Source organism: Heliangelus exortis, chromosome 1 (genome assembly GCF_036169615.1).
Source record: "Heliangelus exortis chromosome 1, bHelExo1.hap1, whole genome shotgun sequence".
NCBI classification, from domain to species: domain Eukaryota; kingdom Metazoa; phylum Chordata; class Aves; order Apodiformes; family Trochilidae; genus Heliangelus; species Heliangelus exortis.
The window spans coordinates 164,233,829-164,246,500 of NC_092422.1; the positions used below are offsets into that span (position 1 = coordinate 164,233,829).

Sequence of the window (12,672 nt, forward strand, 5' to 3'; positions counted from 1 at the left end):
TGGACCTTCAGCAGCCGCTGTCCAGGACTCGGGTGCTGAACACCACCTCCTCTCCCTCTCTCCCCCTCTCTTCTTCCAGAAGAAAGGATAAAAACCATAATTATTTTTTTCCTCCATAATCTACTAGAAATTATTGCTCCATATTTAAATTTATTATGCATAGCTTCCTGTCTTTCTAGAATATCAAGCTGAACGATGATCTTCAAGGTCCCTTCCAAGCAAAACCATTCTATGATTCCATTAATACCTACTTTAATAGCTATGTGTATATATATTTAAAAAAAAAAAAAAAATCAAAAATCAATCCTGCAAGGTTTTAAGTCTATAAAATCTACACTTATCAACTCACCAGTAATACTCAGCGTTTTGAAAGACTAAGCCTGTGCATATGACAGAAACCCAAACTGCAGTGGCATTTGCTAATTATGGGATGCAAAATCCCTTTTGGCATTTGCATTCTGAAGTGGAGATAAGTAATTTTAAAACCTTACTGCTTGATAAATGTATATTTAGAGAAAAAGCTTCCTCCTTCAAGGTTTTTTCTTCCCCCCCTACCCCACTGCTTTGGTAGGGTGAGAGGAAAGAGAAAGAAAGAAAATTCACACAAATGCCAGTATTGTTTAAAACCTCATGTTTAGAACTCTAGCATTTTATAATTGCATCATTGAGACATGGGGGTTGGTGCTTTCATTTCCCTGCTTCAGATTTGAAAGTGTCAATCCCTGCTTGTCAGATCTGGCTAGAAAAAGAGAAGATTCAAACCATAATAGAAATGCCTGGAAAAAAAACATTAAAGGATTAACAGTTATTCCTGGAAGCAGCTGTTTATTAGTATTCTTCCCCATAATTCCATGGCACTCAGCAGGGACTCCTAATAGGTAAATCTCTTCATAATAATTCAAAGCAATGTAACACTGCCAGTAACCTACTAAGATGAAATTGTACCACATTTGCTGTAAATGCAAAAAAGGGAGTCTCATTCCCAAGCAATCTAGAGGTAAGTACTGGAAAACCCTAATAGATACAAAAAGATACTACAACCAAGAATGCCTTTTGTTAAGGTAACAGATGTTGACATGTTATCTAACACTGCCTTGTAGCAAAGAAGCAATAGCTTTCCAAAATAATCACGTATTCATTTCCAACTCAGCAGCCAAATACTAAATAACTTCACAGTTTTCTAAGACTTAGAGATCCCAGTAACAACTTTGCTCTAATAAATTTCAAGAGAAAGATGCAAGAAGAGTCAGCCACATCTGCAAAAGATCAAGCACAGCAAGACATAACCTCTGAATACAGTGAAATATTATTTCCATTAACATCATGACCATGGCACTAACACAGGGGCCCAGATTGCTGTCTGTCTTTATTAAATGACACTGAAGTGAGACCCTCGAATCTCTGCCTACCAGAGGATTTATTAAATCATAGCAAACAATTTTGACAGGTGTGAAAATTACTAGAAATGAGAAGAAATGTGGCAATGTCACACAACATGGTGCATTCTCTTTAGCATGGCAAGGTCAGGCCATGTACTGTAGTGTACCCTCTAATAGAAGACATGAAGTCTGTGCCCCCTTCTTTGTTCCCAGTTTTTAATATTCCAAAATAAAATTATGTAATGATTTTGTGACAGGGGAGGAGCCACAGATCACAGAGGGATGGTTCATCATTCCTGTCCCTTTTAAATAATCTTGGGATAATAATTCCTAAAACCAACAAATGACAACCTTGTTCAACAAGAATACAGCAAGTAAAAAGCTGCATTTTGTGTTGCAGTACAGACAGAGAAAGGAAGGTTATACACACCCAGGAGCTACTTGGGACCTCATCAGGAAGGCAAACAGCAAGCTGGGAAGCAGCACTTCATTGCCTGTTACTTATTTCTGGTACAAGCACCACCTTGTTAAGCACAGCTGCTCCTGGTTTTCTCCCCACCCCTCAGTACTCCACACCCATCCAATCCCACCATGGAACTTCTGCACCCATCTTCACTGGATTTTCCCATTTTTTGTCAAATTTTCATGTTTGGATCACATTCCTCTCCATTATATAAGCACATGCTCTTTAGAGAAAAGACCTCTTGGGGCCTTAGGGCAACTTTTCTTCACAGCTCCTCTGCATGGACAGCCTAGCAGAAATGTATCATGTACACAGCAATAGTCCTTACTCTTGGTGTCTGTCAGAGCTGCCACTACAACTCAGCCCTTTTACATCAAGCCAGACAGGCTACAGTGTCACCTGACATATTAAGTATCACCTCCTTTTCATACACTTTCAACTGATGCTTCATACCTAAAAAATGTATTAACTTATGTAAGCAGGAATGTGTTGGGAACACATATGAATTATTAGCTCCACAAATATAAGCACACACAAAAATACCTGTGTTAGGTAAGTCAATTTCTGAAGGGTAGGGGAAGGCCAAAATAAGGTCTGTTCAATGCCTTTGCAACCAAGTCATCAGAAGATACAGTAAGAAAGCTATTTTAAAAAGAAGAAGATAAAAATCCACAAAACCCAGACCCATGAGCTTTTCCACATAAAATACGCAATGAGTCCTGACAACAGAAGGCTGTAAGAGGGAGATTATAGCCCTAGGATTCTCAAAGTCTCCCACTGCCTCACCAAAATGTAGCACAGAACCACCTAATGAGCCACAAGAAGGGAGAAAAATGTTGTTGTCAGCCAAGTACCTGGCTGATGGAATCAAATCCTGACAAACATTAAACAAAAGGATGAGGCCAATCCTGAGAATTTTTCAGAAATTATAAACCAAAAAAAATGTAGGAGGACAATCTGTGCTGGTGTATGCATGAGAGCTATATAACCACAGCTTCAAACTTAGAAAAGCACATGATTAGGTTCCTGACTGTACTTAAAAGCAGCTGTGGAAACCTCTCCCGTGGAAAGGCAATAAATATTTTATCATAACAAAGGAGGAAAAAGGCTTAAAGCAGCTTTGTGTGCAGAGGGAGCCTAAACTTGGGGGGAAAAGTGGCAACATAAACCTTATTATTGCTTGTTGTTTCAGGAAGATCCTTAGCCTTGCCTGGTAATTTATCTGTAAATGTTTTCCTCTGGAAAATGAGAAATAAAAGGAGCATTTTGAGTAACTGCATGAAATCGCTTTTGTCAGGAGTCAAGAGCTCACTGGGATGTATCAAAGCACATCTAAAATCTGCAGTCTAGAGAAACTTCCCAATATAAACAGACAGCTGATACAGACATCAAGAAAATCTGAAGGAAACTTCATTCAGCTTAGAGGATTCTATGATTATTTTTTTTAAGGCTCATTAGGTGTCCTGTCTCCTTTGCTCTACAAAAGCATGCATCCTGACTGGTATTATTGTGTTTACTTACAATATGGAAACAATATGGAAACCCCAACCCAGTGGGATTTCCTAGCTTTAAGACTATGGGATTCGTGGTTACAACTCAAATCACCTCCCCTGATCTTTGTGGGAATGTAAGTAAAAGAACATCATTATCCAGATAACATCATTACCTGAGATATTAGAAGACTACTGCAGGGTTTTGTGAGAATTATGAGTCAGGAAATCTCATTGATAACAGCCACCCCATAAGCCTATATCAGAACATATCTGAGACCTTTCCAGTCATAAGCATCTGAAATTCATCTCAAAGCTAGAGGCAGTCAGCACTGTGTGCCTGACACACACACACAGCTAGTACAATAACAAACTGAATTTTACGTATTTCTATGTGTTGCTCAACATTTCAGTAGACCTTGGACTGACACGTTTTGCAGATCTCTAGGATTAGGCAAACAAATCAACAGCATTTTAGCTACAAGTGACAGCTCTAACATTGCAAATTGAATTTAAATTTCCAGTACTTCACAAAAACACCAGATGATCCAAAAATTTGACGGCAGAGAGCTAGAATCTTGCATTCAGTAAAGATCACCCATCAGTGCTTCTGCTGAGAGCCCAATTCCCTGGAGCTAACACGCGTTGTTGCCTGACCATCTGGTCCTTAAAAGATTTTGGTACTGAAGCACGATTCGGGAAAAAAAAGCAAAAAAAAAAAGCCACAGAGCTGATGCCTTCCCACTTAGGAAAGGCACAGTTGGGAATTCAGACAACACCCTTCGGCAGACAAAGGCTGGGTGGGAGGAGGGGTCTCCGGCAAGCGTAGTGTTAGCAGGTTCAGGGGGAAAGGTCTGGGGAAGCGGAGGGGGGATCGCACGGCCCCGGCGGTGGAGACCGAGAGAGGCTGGCGGGAAGCGGCGACGGGCAAAGGGGAGGGAGAGGGCAGGGATGGGGCACAGCCAGGCGGCACAAAACCGCTGCGAGGCGGCGACGCCGGGCGGGAGGAGCGCGGAAAGGCGACGGGAGAGCTGAAGCGCAGAGCCGCGATCCGGGAGCAGAAGGAGCCTCCCGGGCAGAGAGGCAGCGGCTCTGCCTCTCCCGCAGGGCCCGCGGACGCCTCCGGCCCAACGCTTGCGGTGGGCCCGGTCCCGTCTCCGGGGCTGCCTCGCACCTGCCTCCACCCGCTCCGCAGCCCGGGGCGGCCGCGCAGGCCCCGTTCCCCGCCCCGACACCGGGCGGGACCCTCGCAGCCTCGGCCGCCGCTCTCCGCGCTTCAGGCCGCGGCTGCGGCGCCTCACGCAGGCCGGGTCCCACCGAGGCTGACCTCGCCGCGGCCGCCGAGATGTGGCCATCTGCCTCGGGCCGGGGCCGGCGGCCGCTGCCTCCGGGGCGCTACCCTCGCCGCCCCCCGCTTCGCCTACCCGCGGCCCCCATCGCCCACCGGCCGCGTCCTCCGAGCCGAGCCGCCTCCGCGGGCAGGCGCCGGGGCCGCTCCCCCTTCCCTTTCCCGCTAAGCCGCTTACGGGAGTGCAGCTGCCGACCGGACGGGGGGGAGCGGGTACGGGGGAGCGAGTTACGGGGGAGCGAGTTACCTGGCTCCAAGGTGCAGAGCAGGCGCGGCGCCGTCCGGGAGATGCAGCTGCGTTTCTTGAGGACGTTGCTGAGGATGGTGCCCACCCCGCCGCCCGAGCTCTGCCGCTTCAGGCATCGCCCCCCGCGCCGCAGCGAGCCCGTCAGCCTGTCCTGCCTCATGGCAGCCCCGGCCCGCCGGGCACTCCCCGCCAGCCGGACCCGAACGCTCGCCCTAGGGCAGCGGGGTGAGGGGCATGGCAGGGCGGGCTGCGCGGCGGAGGAGGAGGAGGCTCTCCCGGATAGCGGGGATCTGCAGTGCAGAGACAGCAAAGTCGAGGTGGGGAAGAGGGAGGACAAGGAGAGGAGAAAGGGAAGAGGGGAAAAGAAAAAAAAAAAAAAAAAGGAGGGGAGAGAGAAAAAAAAATAAAAAAATAAAAAAAAGGAGTTGTTCCCGCCCACAATCCTAGCATCACTGCCTGAATAAACCGGCAGCCTCTCCTCTTCCTCCAGCACCACCTGGGATGCAGCAGGCGAAGAGGAGCAGCAGCTCCCGTTAAGCACAAAGGGAGCCCGGGCAGCAGCGGTGGGGCTGGGCGGCAGCAAAGGGCTCCAGGACATCACCCCACACACCAAGCACTGGCACATCTCACTTAACGCCTGTGAACAGGAGGAAATGTGGAAATTTCTGCTGAGGAGGAAATAAGCTAAACACCCAGCAAAAAAGATTTCTTCTGTTGGACTTCAACCTACAGCTGGACATGTACAGATGCCCCCCCTACTAGTCCCCCTACTCCTTTCAAAAAAGGGGTACACAAGTACACAAAAAGGCCCACAAGTGCTACCAGAACATGAATGAAGGGAAGAGTGATGAATGTTAACAGCATCTCCATGCCAGGATGGGCTGGGGTCAGGTCCTGAGGCCAGGCTGGGGTCAGGGACAGCCCCAGCAGCAGCAAGAGCAAGGGGGCTGAGCACATTTCTGTGTTTCTGACCCTCCAACACAGAGACTTTAAACATCCTCAACTACAATAACAGCCTTTTCTGTGAATCTAAACCACAACCACACTTACTCCTGATGATATGGGCTAAATAGTTAAAAGAAGCTACTCAACAGCATGTTATTAGATGCGTTTTCCAGTGCTATTTGACCTAACCACATCTTAAAAGGGTTTGATACAGAATTTCAAATAAGGGGTTTGACTGACAAGAAGGAAAAGTATTTGAAATAATGACAGCTTTTACGATCTAAACCACTCAGCATTTCTGCAAAAGGAGAGTAGATTTATCACAAAGCATTAATCAAACAAACCAAAAGTCTCAATCTACCAGACAACATCTGTAGCTGTGAAACAACAATTTGTTCCTTTACTAAAAGGCTAATTTTCTGAACCACATTACAGATAGGAAAAAACTAGAAAGAAAAGCAGTGAAGTCAATTATGTAACAAATACACAATATAAAGCACAGAAACAAGGCTTTTAAAATATCAGTTATAGGTATCTTTGGAAGTTACTGCTGGTTGTTCAGAGAAGCATGGTTTTGACCATGCCTCTTTAAATATCTTGTTCAGTCTTAGAAAAAAGTCACTTCACTTGAGCTGCTAGCTGGCACTCTGAATAGATAATTAAGTCTGTGTGTCGGTGGTTCTTTTTTTAACAAAGGTGACACTTCCCTGCTGATGTAGATGATGCAAATCACTTCATTTCAGTGCCAGCTGGAGATGATGATTTAGTGGCTAGAGCATCAAATTTGGAATGAATTAATCCCCCTAGGTGTACAGATTGTACCAACTGGACTGTAAAAGAAGCATTTAAATACAGAAATAACCATGTAATTGGTCTAATATTATTCTCCTCTTCCTTAAGCACCTTATGCAAAGAGCACTACATCATTCTTGGATCATTTCAAGACCGGCTAACCCAACACCAGCACATGCTGTTGCCCAAAATCTCAGGAGCCAGAGACAAAGTTTTATAAATTCCTCATAATCTATACAGTGAGTCATTACACTAAACTCAACACAATCATATGTTGCCTTCAATTTTTAAACAATTGCAAATAATCTCTGTGAAAGACATCAGTGTTTAACCGATGAGGATAACCAGCTCTTGAAGGGGGAATTCATGTCCTCATTACTGCTATTCCTCCTACTTGTCATCTTGTCACCACATAAGAAGACAGGAAACAATCGAGGTAATCATTCTGTAACCTGGGATGTGGCTACTTTTAAGGACCAGCATACCATTAAGGAACTTATTCCACATGCCAGTCAATTAACACAACATTACTCTTAAGAAAGAGTAACTTCAGGAGATAACTAACTAGAAAGAAACTAGAGATAGAAAACTAACTTCAGGAGATAAAATGAAGAAGCCAAGCTATACTAATGTTTTTTTTAGCTCAGTAGATCATTAGCACAAATGGATTTTAGAGATAAAGCCTCCCATTAAGCATATGTATACATTTCTTAAGGGCAAGAGCCTAGCTTCTAAAAAAGTGGATGACATTGGGTTTTAAACACCAATCGGCAAAGCCTTTAATTTGCCTGTGCCCAAATGTGTTCTGCACCACTCCCTGGACTTGCAGACATCTAAGTATGACACTGCATGTCAGCAGCTTGTATAAATTTTCCATATTCACCACTGGAAGAGTCTTCAACAACAGGGAAATTTCAGACAAATCACCATAGTTCCAGGTGGGTGAAAATACAACAAATCTGAACTTAAGGATATCACAAGCCATCATGGATCTACTTTGATCCACCAATGCAGAGAGGTCTGGCCATGCCCACAAGTCCCCAGCTGCAATTATTGACAAGACAGATGATACTCAGAACAGATTTAGAAAAAAATACTTAATTTTTTTTTTTTAAATCAAACAGTTTTGATAAGCCAAGATATTTCAGCTCTAGATATTTTGTAATAATCAAGCGGGGACCTTGCTTTCTACCCTCCCTGTGACACAAAAGGCTCACTTCCACAAAAAAGAGGAAACTTATGTCCTCATTTGATGCCTCCTTGCAGTATTACCACCACCAGCTAACCATGCATTCTTAAGGACAAAGCATACTTCATAAGAAATATTAGTTCACTCATATAACTTGCTCAATTGTTACAATCAGCCTTTTGGTGATCAGTCTTACAATCACCGCCAGGTTCTGAAACAGAGAAACCTGCTCCAATGCCCTCAAACCTCACTGTTCCTCAGCCCACTTCTCTTCAGTCTGCACTGAAACAATGACATAAAAACCAGGCAGCTAGAAAGGAATACAGATGGGGCAGTGACAGGAATAGCAGCAGAAATGGGGCCATAAACCAATGTTGCTTTAAAGAAAAGGACACGTTTGTTTGCAGGGAGCTTCAACTACCCAAATCCAGGAAAACTGCAAGGAGAAGTTCACTGGCTCTCTTGTAATATGTGCAATGAGGACTGAATGTCATCAAAAGACAAAAAATGGTAAGACATCTTCAGATGGATCACTTTATTTCATGAACTCCACGTTGTTCCCTCTATGTCACAGAAAAATGTACACAACTCTTGTAATTCTGATTCACAGCACAATATCTCAGCAAAAAAGGGAAAGTTTTGGGGGAAAACTTGCTGCCATGATTCTGGACACCTATGTTAGCAAAAATACTTTTAGGAACACCTATGCATAAAAAAAAATAGTAATAAATATATCTTATGTTAATACTGCAATATGGTTCATCCCAAAGCATTTTAGAAATTATGTTTGGGCAGCATCACTACACCAGCTGCATAGCAAATATCAGAAAGAAAGATATATCAACAGGATGAGAGGGAAAAAAGTATTACAACCACAAGGCAAAACCTATTGCACTGACAACATCATAGGGCTGTTGTCTGCTAAGCCCCAGAGTTCTGTATACTGCCTTTAAGAGCCCTCAAGATGGAACCAGAAAATTTAACCCCATTACCACATGGCTTCAAATGTTCTCTACAGAAGCCAGCAAATCATAAACTTTTACATCTGCACCAACATATTCTGATGTGCATTCTAGTTCATCATGAGCTTCAAAAGTGAAAAGCTTTCCCTTTCATAGAGTAGTATATGAGAGAAGACACATGGAATTAAGCGTGCCCACTTTGAAGGAAGAAACAATAAGGCAGTTTGATATTCTCCCAGGAGGCAAAACTATTCTAAATACATTTAGCCCATTAAACCACCTTCACCACTGGAGAACAAAACTCCTATCCTACCCAGTTCTATCCGTGTTCTGTCATTAAACATCCCCTCTATCAAAACTAGCCCCACTTCCTTCTGCTTGATTCCAAAAGCCTAAAAACAAGCATGACCCACATGGAGCTTTACACTCCTCCAGCTCACAAGTTGGAGCCACCTCTGACAGCTTGAAAAGAGGCCTCTGGCTTGTTGGCTCTTTGACACTGAAGGTGGCACAGGCCAGCACTTCTCCCACCTCATTCTGCCAGTAACCCATCACCTCCTGCACTGCCAGTGCTGCTCTACAGACTCTGTTACTGACTCCCCACCTCAGGCACTGCAGGCAAGCAGACATTCTGATCCACCAGCTAGCTGTAACCTTTGGGTGCACCACCAAGCACAGGCTGGCACTGTTCCACATATCCACAGCTGCATGACCACATGAGGAGGGAGTCTACAGGTAGGAGTGGACAGACCTGTGTTACACAGAAAAAAAAAGGTGATTTTGGACTAACAGATTCAGTTCTGCCATCTAGCTGGTCTCTGTTTTCAGACAAGCAATCCAGGGGTTTTTTTACTGGACAAGGAACGGTTCAAGAACCAATGCAAAAATTAAGTTTTGCTACTGTCTTCATGCCTAGAGAAGGTTCATTTTACCCACTTTCAGCAAGCAGGGCTCAGGAAAATAGTGTAGTGTGTTGACACACCAGCGTCTCATCAATACAGCATGAATATTTTAAACTTTTCCACTGTGTTAGTCATCATTTGTATCACTTTGTACATAAATGTCACAAAAGAGGTCAGGCCCTCACTGCGTCCTATATTAAATATCACAGACAAAAAAAGCAGAGCCAATCTTTCCCTACAAAGGTATTCAGTCCAAACATAAACTACACAATGGGCAGGAAATAGCATCTATGATTTTCAGAAACAAAGAACCAAGATTTAAATGATTAGTATCAGGAAACACTCAACAGAGCTGAGATGTGAATCCAAACCAACTCAGTTTTAGTCCGATGCTTCCTCTTCCTTTAGACGTCAGGCACATAACCTCAGTTATTTCCCCCTTCAAAAACTGATAACACAGTAAGTACTTTTTAAAAGAACCTTTTCTTTAAGAAAGCCCTAAAAAAGCTGACTTTTCTAGAAGGGTTTAAGACAAAGAGAGGATCTGGAGAATTATCTTACCAGAGAGTGCTCCCAGGTCCGGGGCTTTGTTATAGCTAAGATGTATGAAAGAGAATATATTACCTGCACATTGTTTAGCCAAATCTATTGAGGACTGATCTAGAGAACACTATTAAAACAGCACTGTTTATTGTAGTGTATCTCTTTCAACAGGAAATTAATATACAAGCCTATTACTCCTGTGAGAAGCTCACAACTGTATGTACACATGATCCTTCAGCTTATCACAATCAGGATTCAATCAAGAGAGAACTCAAGTATCAAGATTCTTCATTATGATCTCTAGTATTTTTCTTCATCATTCCCTCCCAATACAGACTATCTGCTCCTGCCTTCCATACTGCATATGTGCATAGACTAAGACAGGACTGATGAGCAAACAGAAGGTCCTTTCAACAGAGCCAGGTCACCTTGACCCCAATATCACCTGCCCACAAACATATGCTGTAATTTCTTTTTTGGGAACAATGGACAGTAACACCTAGTAAGTGTAGTAAGTGTATTTCAAGTTGAATAATATATTTAATTATAGTGCTTCTTGAAATTTTTGGCAGATACAATATACCCCAAGAAGTATGCCAAAAATTTCTTGCATCAATGAAAACACTTGAAATAACTGTAATGCAGGCATCTGTAAATCAGTTGTGAAAGCAGTTTCTAACAGTTCACAGCACAAAAAGGTGGAGCTGTGATAACCACTTTCCCATCTAGGGAGGCACCACATTTTTAGGCAGTGAATCAGTGCAGATAAGGCTGACCACAGTCCCTCAAATAGGTTGTTCTTAAGAGTAGCACAAGATGCTCATGCAATCAGATCAGGTAGGTGGGAATATGGGAGCCCTCCAAAGCATCACAGGTTGCCAAAACACAAGTAGAGACGTGCCTGCAACCTTCTTGAACCCATCTATAACCCCACTCCATTTGTAAAGAGCTATTTCCATGAATGAGGGAGGTACAGAAAGACTTGACCTCTGTACAGTACCAGGGCTAAGGCCAGCAACAGCAGAACTGATGTACCTGTCTCCTAGACCTACACTCAATCCAATAGAGCATGAAGCCCCCATTTTCCTTAGCTCTTTAGGAAAGCACCCAGCAGTGAGCTCCTGGCTTTTATTAAACCTGTTTCTACTACACAATCACATTGAAAACTAGGAATATGTTAATATTCAAATGCTTCACATCACAAATTATTAACTCACATATGTCACCAACTCTCACCACCACACAATTAAAAAAGCCACTATATTGCAGCATCTGGAGTTCCTAGGTCAAATCAGGTTTGAGGAAAGAAGAATTAAATTTGCTGATAATTCACCAAGTCTAAGCACACAAGTGAGAGAAACCAGTGCCAAAAGCCCGGGTACAAAGGGTGGCCTATTTCACTCCAGGCCCATTAGAACTTAACAGGAAAGAATTGAAAGAATTCCTGAAAAGTAGCAACTAACTCATGTTTTTTAAACATCATACACCACAGAGCAGAGGCATCTCAAATATTTCAGAAGAAAAAAATTAATTCTGACAATACAAAATAGATGGGATGTGGAAACCTTCATCTTAACGCAGGGCTCAGTGCCTGCACTGAAAGGACAAGGCTGAGATTTAACTTGGAACTTATCTGTAGAGGAAAAAAAAAAAGGGGGGGGGGCTTAGATATCATATTGCTTGATCACAAGACAGAAGCTAGTTCCTCTTATTATACCAGTAACAGAGGACAACAAACTTGCATGACTGAGTCTGCCTGATATTCTATTAAAACTATTTGTATTCATTGCAGTGCCCATAAATCCTAATTCTGGGCTGCAGCATTATTGCAGTAGGTGCTGTACAAGCAGTGCAAAAAACAGACCCTCTGCTTGAAAAGAAAGAAGAGAAAAGAAAACATATTAGCATATGTAGGAGCATAAGGAGATAGTCAGGTGATATTGAAAAGCATGGTGAACAGTTGTGTTAATGTAAGAGCTGCCATTGTGTTTCTCTAGACTTCATGGCAAAGATGAATACCAAAGGACACACATGAAGGCATAAGGTCAAGAAGAGAGCTGAGGCATTAGGTTTTAATCATCATCTCCAGTTCAGCATGGTTAAACATATACAAGGAAATAACAACATGGGGGGAAATGGAGAGGGTGCTTGTTTTAAAACAAAGCGTGGGATGGAGGTGGGAGGCATGAGCTAACCTGGAATACTGAGTGAGAAATTACAGGGATTTGACAAGAGGGAAGAGTAGGCTGGGAACAGCCTTGGTTGGATATTAAAGCAATGAGAGCAAGAATTGGACTAGATCTACAAATGACCAAAAGAGAAGCATTGGCACCTAGCACTCATGTGAAAATCTATGTACAAACACTAAAACAAAAAATAAAATAAATTTAAAACAAAACAAAAAAAAAAAAA

General features: G+C 43.1%; 1 protein-coding gene across 5 annotated transcripts in view; it reads right to left on the reverse strand.

Annotated features, from left to right (window-relative positions):
* TBC1D30 (TBC1 domain family member 30) overlaps positions 1-12,672 on the reverse strand; it is a 55,399-nt gene that overhangs the window by 25,059 nt on the left and 17,668 nt on the right. Inside the window, exon 1 of one of the 5 annotated variants that reach the window (XM_071733479.1) lies at positions 4,928-5,304. The exons of 3 other annotated variants lie outside the window; for them this stretch is intronic. In XM_071733479.1, coding sequence (XP_071589580.1) covers positions 4,928-5,087 — 160 coding nt within the window. In that variant the 5' untranslated portion in view covers positions 5,088-5,304. Of the gene's footprint in view, positions 1-4,927; positions 5,305-12,672 lie in introns of those variants that run through there. One more of the 5 variants, XM_071733478.1, reaches the window with a different exon arrangement.